This window comes from Ornithodoros turicata, chromosome 1, assembly GCF_037126465.1.
Source record: "Ornithodoros turicata isolate Travis chromosome 1, ASM3712646v1, whole genome shotgun sequence".
NCBI lineage: Eukaryota > Metazoa > Arthropoda > Arachnida > Ixodida > Argasidae > Ornithodoros > Ornithodoros turicata.
This window is the reverse complement of record NC_088201.1, coordinates 47,519,034-47,537,887: the sequence shown is the minus strand read 5'-3', so window position 1 is coordinate 47,537,887 and position 18,854 is coordinate 47,519,034. Positions and strand designations below refer to the sequence as shown.

Genomic DNA, 18,854 nt, shown 5'->3' with positions numbered 1-18,854 from the left:
TATTCGCTCATGTTACGTGTCTGGGTTCTTGTGACTTCAGAATAAGTTAACATGAATCAGTTATGATTTATGTAAGGATGTGGCTTATATTTTGTGCACTGTATCTCAGGACCGGTAGTTATAAATATGAGCAAGAGTGCGAGAGTAATGTTTATCTACCAGGTGGTGTGAAAACGTTCAGTGAGGCATTGTCCATTATTAGGTGTTGCGGGCAAGGAGTTGAAGAAGTGAACGGCACTTCCCATTGCGTTTGACGGTGAAGTGTGTCTTGTAGCTCTGGTAGGTAGCATCCGTGGAGTTTTGGGTTGTAAACCAAGGAAATCGAAGTCTTCAGTCGTATCGCTGAGTGATGAAGTTGGCCGTTTTACGCCATGCCTGTCAGCTGCTATCAACCAAAGTTTCTCGGCAAGAACTGATTCAAACTCTCTTGCACTGGTCGTGCCTGTCAGACTTTTGCAAGAATTCCAGAACTCTGTTTTTGTGCTTCGTTTCGCAATCTGGGCGATTGCAGAAACACACAGTTTAATTGTTTGCTCAACTTTTTCTTGTCTCGCCATTTCCCGCTTCCGTGTCGTCTGCTATCTTCGGCCGTGGCTGCAGGCTGTACTGCTGATGAGCAGAGTAGCTTACGCAGTTTACGTTATGGAATGCCGAATCCCATTAGGAGCTCGCAAGCATGGCAGTACGTTTGCTGCAGAGCAGTTTCTGGTTTACTGGTTTGCTACCCCCCCCCCCTTCCCCCTTTTTTTTTGCTGGAAAAGCAAGGATTGTATGCACGATTTGTGGAACATAGGTTAAAATATGGGTTGAACGCTTGAAAGGTATCGTGGCCTTTTTTTTTTTACGTTTTCAGAACATTTCGGTTAGCCGCGTATATTGTTATATTTTTGCATTGCGATTTCTCCATTCTGCGGCTTTCACTGTAGGATGAGTCAGTGCTGTCGGCAACCCTGAGGGCATATACAAAACAATATGGCGCGCTGCATAAGGCAATCTCGTTGCTTTCCGTGAAAATTTCAAACTCTTTGATGTTAACGCAACTGATGCCTACATAGTACATGTCATAATATCCCACTCACCAGAATGACTGACATACAAATAAGTGAAGCCGAGAAAACTTTTATTATTCACGGAATCGAAGTGAGTACCTCGAGCAATGTCGCTTTGTACGGCGGCACGTGTAGAGAAAATGAAACTAATTTTGTCATACATAAAACCGAGTTTATCTTATTTTCAGGAAAATTTTAGAGTTGATGGAAGGAACTGTTTAGAATACCGATATTTTGAGCTTGAGACTGGTGTTGTTACAAGCTGCAGCGGATCTGCACATGTGCGACAGGTAGGTTACGATAATCAGGTGGAGTTTTTGCCGGTGAGCTATAGTGTTCCCATCTTTATTCAAGGCAAACACAGACATTCTAGTTGGTGTTAAAGCTGAACTAGATGCCCCAGAACCTACGGCTCCGAAGAGAGGGCGGATCGAGTTTTACGTTGATTGGTAAGCACTGTGACGCGCGATCCTCATTGACGGATTTAAAGGGTTTTTCGCGGAATCGACTGCCAACATACACAAGCGCAATCAGAAAACTTGCTGAAATGTACAATGCGTTGCTAGAGAAGTGGGGCTGAATCCGCTACATTGTTGAATATAAAAGCAGAATGCAAACAAACTGGTGCGAATGGCACCTCGGGTGCAGGTGGGACACTTTCGTTTGTTGTGTGTGATGGGCAAGCACAACAGCAACCCTTATCCCTGTTAAAGGGGTTGGGACACTTTCATAGATGTGGTTCATTACATTACGAACACGTTGTACAGGTCCCGACAAAAGTTTACGGAACACGCGAGCTGTGTATTTTGTCCTCGGTACGACACCCTAGCGGCAAGCGGAAGCTGGCGAAATCAGGCCAGTTCACTGCCTCAGAGGGGTGGACGACTGCGCTCTTAGCGACACACTGCAGTAGTTTCGGTATGATTACTGTTGTATGTGCCCGCGAAGTGAGTTGTATTTAACTGTTGCGCTTGTCAACAACTCGTGACTTAATGTCAGTTTATCAACCAATCAATTATCAATGTCAGCGTCAATTGTTTATGAGCTCGTCACGCGTCGTCTGTAATAGATCAACTGTTTACAAGGTATCTTCCCAGGCAGCACAATGCACTGAAAGTCAAGTGCAATAGGGGTGAACGGGTAGGTGGAAGGCCTTAAACAGACTCGCGAAACTAGAGAAAGTTGATAAGACACATACCTTCCACCCCCATTGCACTCGACTTTCAGTACATTTTGCTGCTTGGGTTTCTTTCTCTTGTCTACATATCACGGCTTTCCAATAAAAGCAATACACCGTAAAGTGTTGCCACCCTGATTCATCCTTGTTATCACGATGATAGCGGCGAGCTCCCTGTCTCCACAACCATTGAATAACGTGTTGTTGGCGAGCACAACAGTAAAATCCAACTCACTTTGCGGGCACGTACAACAGTAATCATACCGAAACGACCGCAGTGTGTCGCTAAGAGCGCAGTTGTCCACCCCTCTCAGGCAATGAACTGGCCTGATTTCGCCAGCTTCCGCTCGCCGCTAGGGTGTCGTACTGAGGAGGAAATACACCGCTCGCGTGTTCCATAAACTTTTGTCGGGACCTGTACTGCATGCCAGAATGCTGAAGAATAAGTATTCTTCTACGTGTCTCTCTTAGCGAGATACAAACCCTCGAACGCACGCCTGAGTAAAGCACAGATGTCGGAGGCCTCACAGCTCCCATTGGTAGCCGTAAGCATGTGACCTCCCTTGTGCAGCCTCATTGGTGGCGATGCATGCTGTGATGTCAGAGCCGGGGGAATTTTGTTATTCGTGGTGCCAATTGTCCACGCTTCTATTCCTATATTCGCTGTAAAGCTTGGAATGAACGAAGAAGCATGATTATAGCATTGGTTGTAGGCAGTGCACTGTTGAAATGCATGGGCCTGGTTTCTCTTGCTATCTTTTTTACATAAATTTAATCCAAATAGCATAGTAAGGAAATTTAAGAGAATGCATATAATTTGGGTTGTGACTCTTCGCACCATGTTGTGCCTGATACATGTAAAAAACTGTTATTTGCATCCTCATTAACCTGCATTCCAGGTTTAACAGCAAAGGGGTAATAGACATGCAGAACACTAGTGCCAGAAATACCAAAACCAGTGGCACGGCCGAGTGGATAAAAGCACCCACGCGTTAGTGGTAGCTCCAAAGTCGTGCTGTAGAATGGAAGGTGGTGGGTTCGCATCCTACCACCAGTCGTGCTGTCTGAAGTTTTCCCTGGGCCTTCTGGGGGACTTTTCAGGCGGCTGTCGGCACAGTTCCCCTGAAGTCTGCACAGGACGCGATTCTAACCACCCCCTGTCCCCTACTCCTTCCTGCTGCCCTCTCTCCGTCCATCTGCCATTCATGGCCACAATAGCTTCGCAGTGCTAACACAGAGTCAAAACAACAACAAAGGGGAGAAAAATGAATACCGAAACTCTCCTAGTTACTCCTAGTCAATGTCATGGAAGGGGCCTCCACCTGTGAAGCGGCCGCGAGAGAACTCTTATGGGAACAAATAGGAATGGTTGAAGCACTCCCTCCTCTGACGTTAGAGCTTAAAGACACTATTATGATAATGTCTGTCACTGCTTCGTTACGGTAATGTTCGTCACCACTTCACAGTCAACTTGGCCAAATTTCTCTTCCGAAAACAGCTTACATATTAAATACACGAGTTTAAAGATCCACACTCCCTTTGCAGCTAACACCATGATGACACATGAATGGGAGCGCAGCGCAGGCGATTGTCTCCGAGGTCGTCTGCTTGGCGTTCGCATCGCAACATACTAAGTGAAAAGTCCTCAGTAAATATGTCGACTTTTGCTTACCAGTGCGAGTTCTGCGACATGACCATGTTGCGTGGAACACAGTGTCACGCTCCAGGCTGTACAAACGCGCCCGACGCTAACCAGAAACAACATTCCACAAGCCGATCACAAAGCAGACGCCATCCCATAGTATTCCAGGTCGCCTGCCAGCTGCTCCCTGATAGGTCTCGTTCGCGCCAAAGGGCGCTCACTGATTGGCCTTGTCCAGGTGGCGTTTCTAGAGAGGGAATTCCGGAATACACTCGATATGCGTCTTCTGCTCTTGACATGTGTACATCAAACTGCACAGGAACAGCGCCCCCAATTCACGTTGGACTTTCAGCATTATTGTCAGTGATGAACATGGTGTAAAACGGCTCTATAGTTTTGGAATCGACTGGGACGGATGCGATAGTCTCTTTAAAGGAGCCATGAAGAGATCCTCAAAACCTCCGTAAGCATCTTAAATGCATTCCTTGTTGCTAATAGATTCACCATGTGAAGTACGAAAAGAATATTGATTAGAATTATGGAGATATTAAAAACTAAATACCACAGCCAAAACAAAGGCGATTGCTGCAAGCCAACCACTGCTGGTGCAGTGGAGAAACTAGATGTGACGTCTGAAGCAGGTTACCTTCCCCACTAGTGGACGAACTTGAAGTGAGGAAATGACGCAAGTGACGTCGGGTGGGGCTATCTCAGACGTCTGCTTTCAGCTTTTGTGTGTATGTGAACTGTGCCCACGTGACATGCAATATCGCAAAACTCGCACATGTATGAGATAAAAGTTGTACTTGAGAACCATTCTCCACCGAGAACTCAAAAGTTTTGGGAGTCCCATCATTGTGACTGTATCTTGCCAACTGTGACATCTACAAAAATATTTTTTCCCCAAAACTTTGGCCTGCCGTACAATAGGTGCATGCTGTAATGGACCAGAAATATGGAAGTGTCACAGCCCCTTTAAGCCCGGTGGTGCCTTGTACCTAACTGAAAAGAACCAACTATGTAATATTTGTTGCAAATCTCCCTCAATATAAGATAGAGGTCCTCACTCAACTGTGTTTCCACATGCTATTTATTACTTCTTTTTTTTAAGTTTGGTGCTGTAATATCACTGTCTCAGATTTTGACAGATTCACACAAACTCAGTACGACGAGGAGAAGCAGAAACGTGCAACATTCATGCATCTATTCTTTTATGTAAAAACAGCTGAAATTTTGATTCAAACTGTTGACTGCATCACATAATAACATGTCTTTTGAGAACTCATTGTATTTTAAAGCCAGTAGTTCATGTTTCCAGACAGTGTTCTTTTAGCCTGTGTACAAGAATCGATATACAGGACGACAAGTCGAATGGTACATGTTTTTTCATTTTTTGTTTTAGTACTGCTAATGCTGACCCTGAGTTTGAAGGTAGAGGTGGTGAAGAACTTGGAACGGCCATCAGTACTGCTCTAACACAGGCATATAGGGCTCCCAAATGCCTAGATTTAGACAGCCTATGTGTTGTTGCTGGTCGCCAAGTTTGGGTGCTGTATGTTGATGTACTGGTACGTTGTTCCTGATATCTTACATAGTGTTGTTTGCATAAGTAACCTTCTAAATGAAAATTCAAGTGCAATTACGTGCAGTAAATGACAGGGATGAGGGGTTCAGAGGAAAAACCCCGGGATTAAGGCTTCTTCTCAGTGTAAAATGGGCATATTACATGGGCAGAAGTCTTAACCAGATAAAGCACAAAAGTGAAATGCCCTTTAAGAATCAGATAACATGTAAGTGTTATTATTATGTACAGACGTGGTTGTATAGCCATAATGAAATACATAGCAGATGAACAATGATAGGACCAATGTAATATAATCATCACCATGACATGGGTCCAGTAAAACTAAAAACCAGGGTGTCGATCCGAAACGTTTTTCGTTCCGGTTTTCGTTCCCGTTACATCATAAACGATACGGTACCGGTTCTGCTCCGGAGCAAAAAAATAACGGTTCATACCGGTTTTTAACCGGTTCCGCTTCTGCTGGGAATATTTATCCCCACAAAAAAAAATCAATGTTACAAAATGTAAACCTGTTTATTCCGCATACATGGTATTTAATATTAATAGACAGCTGTGAAATTGGTAGCTCCTGGTTCCTGTAGGTTACTGTCTGTTCAAATAGGCTTTCTCCTTTCTTGAAGCACATGCTACAAACGGACTTGTTTGTCGTGATGTCATACGTAAACTACTTTCTTGCTGGGTTGGAGCGATCGCGTCCCATCCGAATGTCTGTTGCTACTGTCTAGCCAGCAAGCACACCGCACGAGTAGGACGCAAATCGAGGAACACCTTCACTCACAAACGCGCTCGACGGCTCCGTTTTATTCTCTTCTGGTCCTGTCCACAAAAGAGTTGCCACTTCGCACGGGCTTGCCCTCGCGTTAACGTAAATGTATTCAACTTAGCTGCTCTCAAACAAGGGACGTGTTGCGCGCCTTTACTATAAAGAAGCCGCTCTGCAGCCCCCTTGGGTCGCTGTTTAGTTGAGGAGAGTTTGCGGGGATCAAATTAGAACGAACAGTATGGCACATTGCTAGAGTGTCACATGTACCTCTAAGTCTGTGTGCGTGCGCGAACGATAAACCATTACAAAGGGAGCCTAAGGGTCATAGTATACCGACATACATTCCACCGTAACCGTAACCCTCGTATGGTACCCATGACATGACTTCAGAGCACATGACGTCTGTTTCATTCGCCTATCCGTAGTACAAACCGGCGAAGTTTTTTTTTGGACCGAAAACCGTTAAATATATTTTTCGGTTTCCCTCCTGAGCGAAAAAAACGTATGCGGTTTCGATTCCGTTCCGGTTCGCTCCAAAATAGCGTTTTTTTTTTTTTTTTTTTTTTTTCGGTTTTCGGTTTGCTCCGACACCCTGCTAAAAACATTATGTACATAATGTTGTCATTCAGTGCCTAATATTACAAACATCATTGTGGTCAATTGGGTATTTGTGATTTGCTAGTGATTAAATAACGGGTGTTTCATTTAAAGGGACAGTTTGCTCTCCAAGCATCAATTTATAGCTGTTTGCTTCTACAGTAGTGCCTTCCATAATTTACTGAATCACTGCTTCGCTTTTTGTGGACTTGAGTAGTATAATTTTTATAGGCATTATAAATTATTGAAATCCATAGTGTTCGAAACTGTCACACAGAGAGATGAATTTGTGACGTTAGTGTGACAACATGAGGGTGTCCTGTGACGACATTCTGCTTGAGCTTACTATTGGCACCATTTTCACGGGACCCCAACTGTGTGAATGGTTTGCTTCAGTCGCCCCTGCCGCGGAATTTCTTACATCCCACTCAGGAGAATACGTGAGGAGGTGTTGTGGGAGAGTATGCTCACATAGTGACCATCCTGGTGAAACGTTGCGGAAACGTCATGAAAGCTGATGAGGAGAACCTCCTGCTTGCTCCTCCACGTAGGTGTGAGCCCGCTGCCACCTCTCACGATAAAATGTGTAACTCTGGAAATATGACGCTTTCAAGCGAAAGTGCTTGCAGAGTTGTTTGGAGTTACATGCTCCTACTGGATATACCATATTTATTTCAATCACAGCAGGGAGCAAACTTTCCTTTTAATTATGGTTCGAGGTTTAAATGATATTTTCCCCTAGTCAGCCTGCATATACTAGTCACCACACTAATGCAACCGTTGCACATTAGTAATTGTGTGTAGCTGGGTAACAGTGCAGTGGTTGTCTAAAATGTTTGCCGAGTAAATGTTGCGGATAAAGGTAACATACTAAACGAAATAATTTTAATCACTGCAGCCTGGAAAAAGACATTTATATAACAGGATGTTGGAAGATTGAATGGATGCTTAACATTAATGAGTTTGCTAATGTTTGAGCTTTGTTTGTCATGTATGGACATCATTATTTTTACGCAAACATTATATCTTTAATGTGAGTACATTAAGCCATATTGAAACTTGTATATCATGTTGCAAGAATCTTCTAGTGCTGTGGAAAACAGAAAGCATCTCGCTGCTTAATTTAGGTGGCACCCGTAACTATGAGAGGGATACTTATCTGATATATGATATGTTGCGCCTGATATATGAAGCATGCCACCTTATAGACTTGCTGCCTCAAACCCCTGGATACATAGACACATGGAAATGTTTCAGATATTGGAATGTGGAGGCAGTCTCCTCGACGCTGTTTCAGTAGCTGTGAAATCGGCGCTGTATGATTTGAGGTTGGTCTGAGTTGTTTATGCTCACTGAGGGATTGAAACTATAACCTTTAATTAGGAGGACTAGCATTATAAAGAAACAGAGCTGTTGTACAGTGATATCGTATACTTAACCTTATCTTTGACGTTTGCAGGATTCCAAAGGTTTCAGTTACGTATGATGAGAATGGAGTACACGAGGTAGAGGTCTCTGATGATCCCTTTGATGTCACCAGTCTCGATGTCTCCAGTGCTCCATGTTTTGTTACGTTATCCAAGGTAATGCGGCACTGCGCCATGGTGGCTTTCTATGAACTCTGCTGATTGGGTAATGATCAGTGTTTGATATGTTGGAATACGACTCCTATCGTTGGGGTCCACGCGTAATACAGTAGCACATTTGAGGAGGGGCTCCTTTTATTATGCATAAATTTTATACACTCTCTGTATGAAATTTGTTCAAAATTTGCATCTATTTCAACTGTGTGTTGGCACCACCCTTCGTTTGCTGGTTACAGAGGCGTGCTAGAATGCATCATTTTTGGCACAATGAATTATGCTTCAGGAAGCATGATGTCTAGTTTATATTCCATCACATTTTTGTCACTTGGCAAAAAAGCTGGTGTTCAATCATATTCATGTGATCGTGTGATTATGCACTCTGAACTAGTAAGGCTCCAGTTTTTTTGTCTAGCTTCTTTCGAAAGCAATTGAAACAGGAATTTTGATGTCACAGATTGGTCAACAGTTTGTGCTGGACGCAACACAAGGGGAAGAGGTGTGCAGTGTCGGTTCGCTGGCAGTAGCCGTGACAGAAACAGGAAAGATAGTGAGCCTTTTCAAAGGTGGCTCAGGGAGTTTACATCCGGAAAACATTATGGACACTATTGAGGTGAGCGTAAATTCCTTACCGTTTCGCATTCAACATATATCTTAGTTTTCTCCCTTTTGATCAAGTGTGCACTGTTGGCATCTACTGCAATGAAACTGATGCAATCTCCTAAAAGTGTAGGAGGCCACAGATAGAACTCTCCCAAGAAAACGGATCACACCAAATGTGTTTTCAGAACACAGTATCATAACAGGTGTGAAGAAAATTTTTAGGTTCTTAAGGAAGCGGCATACATTATTAACTTCGAAGAAAGGTTTGAAAAGTATTGCATTCCGTTCAACATGTGATTCGGTCATTCGAAGTACACTTGCTGGTTGCCTACACTCAGGCATTATGGTAGTGCTAATATTTTCATCAAAGGTTAAATGCTGAATTCTGCAGCCAAATATAAATATGCCTTTTTCATTTCTACCCAGCCTTCATTACTATTTTCACCCTCACTTCTTGTGTTTGACGACTTAAAGCCACAATTATGATTATCATCATCATCACTTCTTTTGTTGGATGGACAAATGAGATTATATCCAAGAATACTAGCTATTGTTCAGAATGTTTTGAGTGATTCAAAATGAACCTGCGTCGTTTATTAACCGAAACCACATCTTCCTCATGCGACCTCACATAGCCTCCAGGCACGTCTTGCCTAATACTATAAAAAAGCCCAACATACTGTGATACAGAAAAGGTTGGGAACCAGTGCGTTAGGGTACGGGCTTCACTTCACATTACATGTGTTTCATTTTGTTATACCACTGAAACGAATATACAATAGGCAAAGGGGGAGCCCTGTCACAGAGCTAGAGAGAGGGCCTATCCACTATGGACAATTTATAATATATACGAAGGAAGTTAGTTGTACAAACTATACATCATCAATCACTGTATAAAAAAATAACAGGCTGTGGTAGAATATACCTGCTTTTCATTCTGTCAGTGAAGTGTCAGTTCTGTACTGAATTCTGTCAGTGCATACATGTACGTAAGTTCCTTTCCATCTCTCCTACATCAGTCAGTAGCAGCGTCAATGGGTTAACGAAGCCATGTGTTTTTAAATACGAGGACTGCATTCTAGCTTCTATTCTGACTTAGCTAGAAGGAAAGAAAAATTCCTGAGGCAAGTAGCATTAAACAGGACAAATAAATGCAACCTTTTGACCGAGACCAGCACACTTTGGGTTAAGCAGCTGCTTATGGTGCAGGTTATGCTTTGGGTTATGCTGAATGACAAATCGTAGCTGGATTGCACTTGCTCGTATGAGCATTCAGGTACTATGTTTTGTTGTGCTAGTTACAAAAAATGTGTTGGGCCACTAGGTGGCAGAAGCCTGAGTGGAGGGATAGGTAACATGTACACTTTCAGGTCCCAGTCTTTTAGTTGATGGTTTTGAACCAGGCGAGGAGGCCAGAAACTTGGTGGTTGGGTACATGTTGCTTAGACATGTGAGATACGTTCATGAGCAATGTCAAATACGGTGTGCCATGTGATGAAATTTCAGTGCACATGAAACAATGCTCAGGTGGGTAAAATTAATCCACAGACTGGCCACTCTATGCTGATCAGTGTTCTTGTCAGGGAAAGCCACAAATGATCATATTTTAAGAGTCTCGACTTGCCAGGTGTACTGAATACAGTGTACTCCACTTAAGCAGAACTGAAGCAAAAAAAAAACAAAAAAACTGTGTTTCATTTATCAGAAGTTTTGTCTAAGCAAAGTACACAGATTTGATGAAATACGACAATTGTAAAATCACCAACTTCCGTTACTATGGGTGACTAGGGAAAAAAAACAGTTTGTTTCACATTTTACAATTGCTTTTTTCACAAAATAAGCATGGATGCCGGGGGACCGGTAAAAATTCCATGTACCCCTCACGTTCAAATACTGCAAGAGTTGATCCACCCGACTGTGGGCAGGGTAATTGTCCACAATCTTCCAGTTCTGCTGGGCGAACTTCACGTTCTCTTCCCACAGCCAGGTTCTCGAAGATTACCTATACCATCATATTGTATGGCATTGTCCACATCCACATTTGGTAGCGGCATTTGGAAGCGGCAAAGCTTCCCGTCTTGACAGCACCTTCAGTGTTTTCTTTGTCGTTCGATATCATCGACAGCATTTCCCTGAGGATATGAAACTTCTCTGTGGTTTCTGTTTTTGAACTTTTGCCTCGATCATGTTCCTGGATTATCTGTAACTTTGTTGCAAGCAGAAGTGCTCCATGTGGCCGTTCCTCAACTGACTCCATCAAGACACACATAAACGTAGGCCTAGTGCAGTTGGGCACAACGTTGGCATGGTGCGATATGAATGACTGTTTATATTTGATTGTACTGGCTCTGACTGTTCCATCATAGTTAAGGCCCCAGGTTTTCTGTGATTCCGCGAAATTTCACGGAATCCGGAATTCATTGTGTAATCCTTCGTTTGGCACAGAATTTCGCAGAAATCTGATTAGGTCGAAGGATGGGATTGGCGCAATGTGGACGGTTACTACGACGTGCAGCGTCCAAGGAGAAGTATTGCATGCTCACGCAAAAGAGCATTAGATAAAAGTGCTCCCAACTGCTCCCAGGTACACGTGACCCTTCGACTGTATTTACTCGCGTATTTTGCGCACCCCTAGTTTAGCATCAAGAATGACAAGAAAACAAAAAATCGCACAATTTGCTTGCGATTTATCGTGCCCCAGGCGCACTTTAACATTGCGACGGCTCTGGGCCTTAATCATAGTTGTGAGACCAGAACAGCAGTTTTTCACGTCTGTCTGTGTCTCTGTACTTCCTCTTAGTCTATGTAGTTTAACTGAGGTACTATCCCAAAATGTTTCGATTACCTGAAGATTTTTGTCGTTGCATACATAGGAAACCAGCCAAAGATGCCTGTGTTGTAACGTTTGTCCATAACCAAGCTTCATTGGGATTGCTCCAAAATAGTGAATGTAATTACAATAAAACACACTGGTGTGTCACTTCAACGTTGTGGAGCTTATTGGTTGCAAATCCTAGTGTGTGTAATTTTCTGTCATCACTACAAATATTTGCAGAACAAAAACAGTCAAAGAACAGACAAAATTTGTGACAATAAGGTTCTTGTGGAAATTCTACTTTTATGGTACTGCTGAACACCAGGGTTGCAGAGTTACCCTAGGAGCTTTCACGTGTTACATGCCAATGTCTTCTGGAAGGTTCCACTCTGCAAAAACTGCATCTTTGACATTGAACTTGCTGCACTCTTTCCCAGAAGGGGTAGCCTAGTCACATGTGACTGTACTGTGTCTAGTACTGTCTTCATGCATCCGCTTGGGATTTGTAGTTTGACTTTGCAAATGTAAGGGTTGCAATAGAAGAACTATGCAACCACATTCACATAAATTGTGCATGTTCACAGGTAGCGAGAGACATTGGGATCTCTCTCAATAGAGCCATCATGGAAAAACTTGAGCTAGAAGGTACAGTTAAAGAGAAGAAGACAGCATCCTTCCTCAACTAAGTCTGACACTCCTCAGACTATGACAGTGATCTGCACTGTAATTAAACATGTTTTCTCATCCAAGCCTGTCTGATGTGAAACGTATCATTTGCAAGCACTGAGTACTTGATTGCAATTTGCAGTTTCACATTACACGTGGCTTGATCAGTGAAAAATATTGGTCTTCTAAGCATTTTATAACCAGACCTTTCTCTGGGTAACAAGCATCATCTGTATTTTCATATGATGGCAATGTTTGCATATTGTGCTGGCAGTTGCTGTTCACTTATTTGCATAATACACACTTTTACCTCGTCATCTTTCTTTTGTGAATGTCTGATAAACTTAGTGACATACATGTTCAACACCGAAGTAGTACAGCACATCTGCTGTGTTATAAAATTAAAATACACGAGTCTAAAAATTTATTTATTGGAAACTTAACGTGCATACATAAAAATGTCGTTGTCAGGCATTGCACACAATGAAAAAAGGCACATCCTAGAACAAAAGTGGCGAAGTTGCCCAGCTATGTTCTTCTACGTACTTCATCAGATACTCGCTTCATATCTGATACGTACTTCATCAGAGAAAGCCCATGTTTTATAGCAATCTACATTATGCTATCGGCTATGCACTCATGGCAGTTTCTTGTACTACCTAATCTGACAGTGACTGTATTTCCTAACTGGCTAGAATACCACTCAAAGTTGCTGTACACACATACATTTAACATCTGCATATGCTTACTATAGAGTAGACAGACAAAAGCAACATTTCCTCTCTCTCTCAGTATGTGCATGTTTCTCCAGGTAGTTGTGTGTGTTAAACAGAACCATTTATGTAATGACAACAGTAACATGTCCTCATTTGTAAATATGTAAAAACATTCTGTATATACTATGCTTGTGTATGGGAAATGTTGTGTACAAAAATATTTACTGTCAACTTGATGAGAAATAATGCTTCCACTAGTAAATGCTTTTGCTGGAAAGGAGTGCTGTACTCCAGTAGGTTAAATGGCTGAAAGAGCTGAAGCCAGATTCGTTTAGTGTCTAGAATAGGGCACAGGAATGACAAAGTAAACGCTAAGGAACTTGACAAACCACCTCTGCTGTCATCTCTTTTTACTTCCCACTTTCCCCAACTTTTGCAGCCACGTAATATGCAACTGAGGGATGGTTATGAGTAAGTTTTTCCCACAAATATTTTTGTAGAACACTTAATATGAAAGTAGTATGGAGTAGTGTACAGTACTGCACAAGGAGAAAGCCAGTTGCATTTTGACAGATATCTCTTTGGAAGCAGCTGGAAAACACCAGCCCCCTGCAACAACCTCTACGTTCGCCGGAGCAGTGCCAGTTTGAGATGCCTGAAAGGCTCTGTGGAGACGTGGAGTTTGGATTTATTTTACGAGAGGTCCCATAGTTGAAAGCTATGCTTTTTGGCAGTGTGAATGAACAATTAAGACAACGTGTAGGCCTCGCTAATGCCCCAACAATTATCTGAGAGACTACAGTTGGCGAAAAGTCAGCGATTCTGACCACCTGCGCTCGCTGACTTTTCGTCGGCTGCTGTCTTTCAGCTGTTTGTCGCATCTCAACTACAGCGTTTCGCTTTGATCTGTTATGCCACACAGGGGCTGGAATTGTGTACATTTTCAGTATTTGATTTGTATAAGTCACCCACGCTTCATGATTTCCATTGATTGTAAATGTTACTAGCCTTCTCTTTGTACAAAATTGTACAGCCGTGAATTGCTTAATTGTTGCACGTGCAATATCGAACACTGAAGTCTTATCGAAGACGTCACAGTGTGTATTGAAAGCACTGCGCGCGGGATGTCAGGTACACTCGGCAATGAAGTGTGAAGCCTTCTCACACCAGATTTTTACTAAGAAATGTTTGCATTCTTTTTCATTTGCTTGCTGCTGTTTCATTCGAGTCTTCAATGCCATAAACATTACTGTTCAAGCACCTCGTGCGACATTAGCATAGACAGTCATCAATGAAATGTTGGAGACATGGTGTTGAGGCATTGTGCTAAAATGATCCCAAGAACTATTTGACCGAAGGGATTCCTAAGGAGTTTCTATGCAATTTGCTCCCTGGCATTCGCTATTTTGCACTCTCCTGTGGCATTCTTGTATGACACAATAGATAATGGAGGTTTGTCGTGACATTTGCAAACCACCTCTCCGCCTATTCTGTGATTCACAAGCAGTTGTTGACTTGATCAAGTCTACTTGAGACCATAACTTGATCTCACTGTCGTGAAACTGAGAAAAAAGGAACTCCATTGGCAAAAGGTGCTCCGTCAGCATTGTCATTGGGTCAGCAATTGCTTTGTTTGGCTGATATGCAGAGACGACAGCAGGAACACAACAGTTTTGTTCTAGTGTACACTGTCCCCTACAGGAATGTCGACAGGGCCTGCATCTTTTCATGGTAGTCAGAGAACAACGTTTGCTTACAAAAAATATTTAACCACGAGCACTAGCTACCCTCCGCCACTTATATGAGACCTTATTCTTAGCGTTCAGACTGGATTTTATGATTGTACCCTTTTGATAAAAAATACTAACTCTTTGAAAGCTGTGATTAATTATGAGCCCAGCAGTACAATATGAACTGTCCTGTTCATCCTTTTATGGTTACCAGACTAGCTCTTAAAATCCTTGTAGTTGCCATGTCGTTCGTGTATTTACACGGATAATGGGTGACTGCTAGAATTCATTGTGTTTTGCGGGAGAAACGTTTCGCATCAGCGTACTCTCGTATATGACAGAGATACACCTACGTCTGCAAATTCCACCTGGACAGGCTGCAGATTAAATAGATTTCTCAATGAAGGGAGAGCAGGCTATAAAAGGTCTACAAAAATATTTTTATACAGAATCTGACTCCAGACTTTCAACAAGACAAAAGTGCTCATTTGCTCAACATCTTTCAGCAATAACAACATTATGGTTTGTGATCAGTATTGGCACAGAAAGCTGCATGTAGTTCTTCTTGTGGTCTGCCACTGAACATAAGGCCAAAATTTTAGACAAGATGACTATGTGAGAGATCTGGTGTACATCATTTGTAATAGTATGCATTCCTGTCTACACTTACTACCTTGTCAAATAACTACAAAAACAACAATGCGTCCTAAGCTCTATACAGACGCCTAGCTAACAATGTTAATCTCTGCGTACATGCCCTACCACTAGTCTAGGCATAATTCTGAATTTCGTAGTAACATGTTCGCCTTTCACTTCCTGATTCAAGCGCAATTTCACCTTTAAAACTTTGCCACGACTCTGATGCTTCTGTGCTACAATTTACATACACACAGAAGAGGCCTGATCACGTAATTCTGCATGGATAAAACACTTTTTGTCAGCGTAGTGTATCCTGTTTTGTGTTTTTCGTACTGTAATTTAATGTGGACTAGGCTCGGTTCTTGTAAATCACTTTGCATAGAAAATTGAAAGCAACTCTTTGTAAGCGAACAATTTATACTTTGAGCCTTGTGTTTTAGGGCTAAACCCAGTGAAACCTGTCTTTATCCGCGTTTCCCCAATTTTCATCATTGTGACTTGGGGTAAAGCTCTAAAAAAAAAACCCCAAGAACAAACTTGCTAAAATGCTAATTCAACTGCAAATAAGGGCTAAGCAATGCACATTCAGCACAGCTGCTCAGCACCTGGTGTTCGTCTGGAATGCAAGGAGCACTTCTTTTCTTTCACCCAATTTTACCCCTTCTTTAGAGCTCCTGGAATAAAACCCGACTTTTGCACCCAATTTTTTCAAAACCCCAAAACACGAAGGCCTATTTATACTGCTTTGTTTAAAAAGACTTGCACTTATTGCACTCCTTCAATATCACATGACCCTTCACAAAGGTACGCAAAACACACACAAAGCAACTTTAACAGGTACCACCACAAACACGGTTTCACTGAGATTTCATTTGTAGCAGCTATTTTTGGGCAAATAGATGTGTTTTTGAGCGTGTTCCTCTCTTGTGAAGCATTTGCTGGTCACATAGGGAAGCAGTTGTACAGTCGTGAAAAGGGGGGACAAGTGTGCCAGGTGTAGCATACCCCCCGCCATTAGGAAACTGGTTCTCAGATTCATTATGTTTCAGGTCGCGCTACAATCAGCTATTCACCAGAGCTGTTTACGGTGAGAGTATGGCCATTATTTGACCTCTTGCCACCTAGAGATGGAGGCTCGCCATGATGTCAGACCCGTCATTGCTCTGCCCAGCTGGTCAAGTCTCAGTGGTCCTTGGAGATTTTAAAATGTTAGCTCTGCTCCAAGATTGTGCCTTTCCACTACCCGTCGTGTAACATCAAATGACGCCCTTTGAAATAGGAACCTCCCAGAGGCCAAACTCTTCCTTTAAGCAGCTCTGCTGTTCACATATTTGCATTCACCTTCTCTTGTTGTCATAGACGACATGTGGTGTAGAGGAGGAGATGCACACACAAGTGAGCAAGCACCCCATAATATTCATGAATCAGAGGTGTATCGAAGTGCTTCCTGGCACGCCTCCACTTTTATCACAACAGCAGTAGTAAGCATATATATTTTGCATTGTAGGAGGAATATGTTTATAGCGTTGAACATACATGCTGCACCATTTCTCACATTATGGTATGCCTGGGTGTTTCCTAACTTATGCAGCGCTTCTTGGTTGTGCTACATGTACGTGGTTCATTAACGTGAGGTTTATATGCCGATGTAATGTTGTCGCCTTGCCCTTCCAACTATATTTACCTGGAAAGGACCAGGAGAAGCATGCTACAGTGCAGACTGTTTACAGTCAACCTCATGGAAGTTCCCAAACGGGTGACTATAGCCATTAGTTGGCTATAAGCAACAAAAGCACAAAGGCATGATACGTCTAGTAAAATTATTACTTAAAATAGGGTCTCAGCAACATGTGCCTTTAGTCGCCATCAGGAATCCCATTATGCTCACTATCAAGTTTTACCCGTTTAACACATTGCGCCACACCCACTAATATTACACATGCCGGTCTGTCTAGTTTGATTACATAATCTCTGAAAGCCTCTGGCATTACCGTGCTCTGCAGTGCCACAACAGGGTCCTTGTCTGTTGATATCACTGTTGTGCAACAACTTTCGTCAACCAACAACAATTGTTGCGAACCAGAAATATTTACGATTAAGGCAGTCTCATCTCCGTCCTCTCCTGGCAGACATCTGATGCATGTTGGCAGTCACAAACAGTAACCTGTTGCATTTCCCAGACTTTCATCCTCTCACAAACTATTGCAATAAAGATTGAAACTTAGGAGGCAATAGCTACTAACAGGTGCTGATGTGGCGAATGTAATTTGAGACCATGCAACGATATGTCACATGATAAGCACAATACATACAGGGTGTCCACGCTAAGTGTGAACAGATTTTTAAAAAATATATCAATCACTTTTTCCGAGATGAAATCAATTGCAATATAGCATATGCTGAAGGGCACTCCCTAGGCGGGCATTAACAGACTCCTAAGGCAATGTCTTAATTAACTTTCAATAATTAACTTTTTAATTATAAAAGCTACGAAGTTGCTCCAATGCGAACATCTGATCTCTTCGGTCCCCAGATACCAAAACCGTTTTCAGAACAAAAATCCGTTTGGTAGATCGTCCACAAAAAATTTGTGAAGGAACGCCATTTTTTTCTTTATTTGGTTTATTGCGCATCTTCGAAGAAGCGGCTTTCCTTTACCCCCAGTGTGAGAGAGTGAAAGAGCACAGTGCCGCCTCATGCGTCGAAGATAGCGTTAACTTGCGGAAACAGAACAAAAACACAACTCTATCGGGTGACTCTATCGCGACTGCCCTTATCTTGGGCTGCATTTTCTGTTTTCTTTTAATCTTTTTCCAGGACGCAAGACGCGATAGTGTGCTCTTTCATCCTCTCGTATTGGGGGCGAAGGAAAGACGCGTCTCTAGAGATGCGCAATGAATAAAATAAAGAAAAAAATGGCGTTCCTTCACAAATTTTTTGCGGACAATCTATCAAACGGATTTTTGTTCTGAAAACGGTTTTGGTATCTGGTGACCGAAGAGATCAGATGTTCTCATTGGAGCAACTTCGTAGCTTTTATAATTAAAAAGTTAATTATTGAAAGTTAATTAAGACATTGCCTTAGGAGTCTGTTAATGCCCCCCTAGGGAGTGCCCTTCAGCATATGCTATATTGCAATTGATTTCATCTCGGAAAAAGTGATTGATATATTTTTAAAAAATCTGTTCACACTTAGTGTGGACACTCTGTATATGACGAACAAATAATGCACTGATTGTGTTCTCGACTTGTACGAGGTTGGTTTTATTTTGCTAGTCCAGGTGCTACG

At 42.4% G+C, this 18,854-nt stretch overlaps 1 protein-coding gene across 3 annotated transcripts in view; it reads left to right on the top strand.

Annotated features, from left to right (window-relative positions):
* The first annotated feature begins 919 nt into the window (after positions 1–919).
* LOC135378167 (exosome complex exonuclease RRP42-like) overlaps positions 920–18,854 on the top strand; it is a 40,118-nt gene continuing 22,183 nt past the window's right edge. The window contains exons 1-9 of one of the 3 annotated variants that reach the window (XM_064611089.1): positions 924–989; positions 1,083–1,140; positions 1,238–1,339; positions 1,404–1,498; positions 5,271–5,436; positions 8,071–8,141; positions 8,273–8,396; positions 8,854–9,009; positions 11,445–12,358. In XM_064611089.1, coding sequence (XP_064467159.1) covers positions 973–989; positions 1,083–1,140; positions 1,238–1,339; positions 1,404–1,498; positions 5,271–5,436; positions 8,071–8,141; positions 8,273–8,396; positions 8,854–9,009; positions 11,445–11,462 — 807 coding nt within the window. In that variant the 5' untranslated portion in view covers positions 924–972 and the 3' untranslated portion in view covers positions 11,463–12,358. Of the gene's footprint in view, positions 990–1,082; positions 1,141–1,237; positions 1,340–1,403; positions 1,499–5,270; positions 5,437–8,070; positions 8,142–8,272; positions 8,397–8,853; positions 9,010–11,444; positions 12,359–12,398; positions 12,798–18,854 lie in introns of those variants that run through there. The other 2 variants (XM_064611086.1, XM_064611088.1) reach the window with 2 other exon arrangements.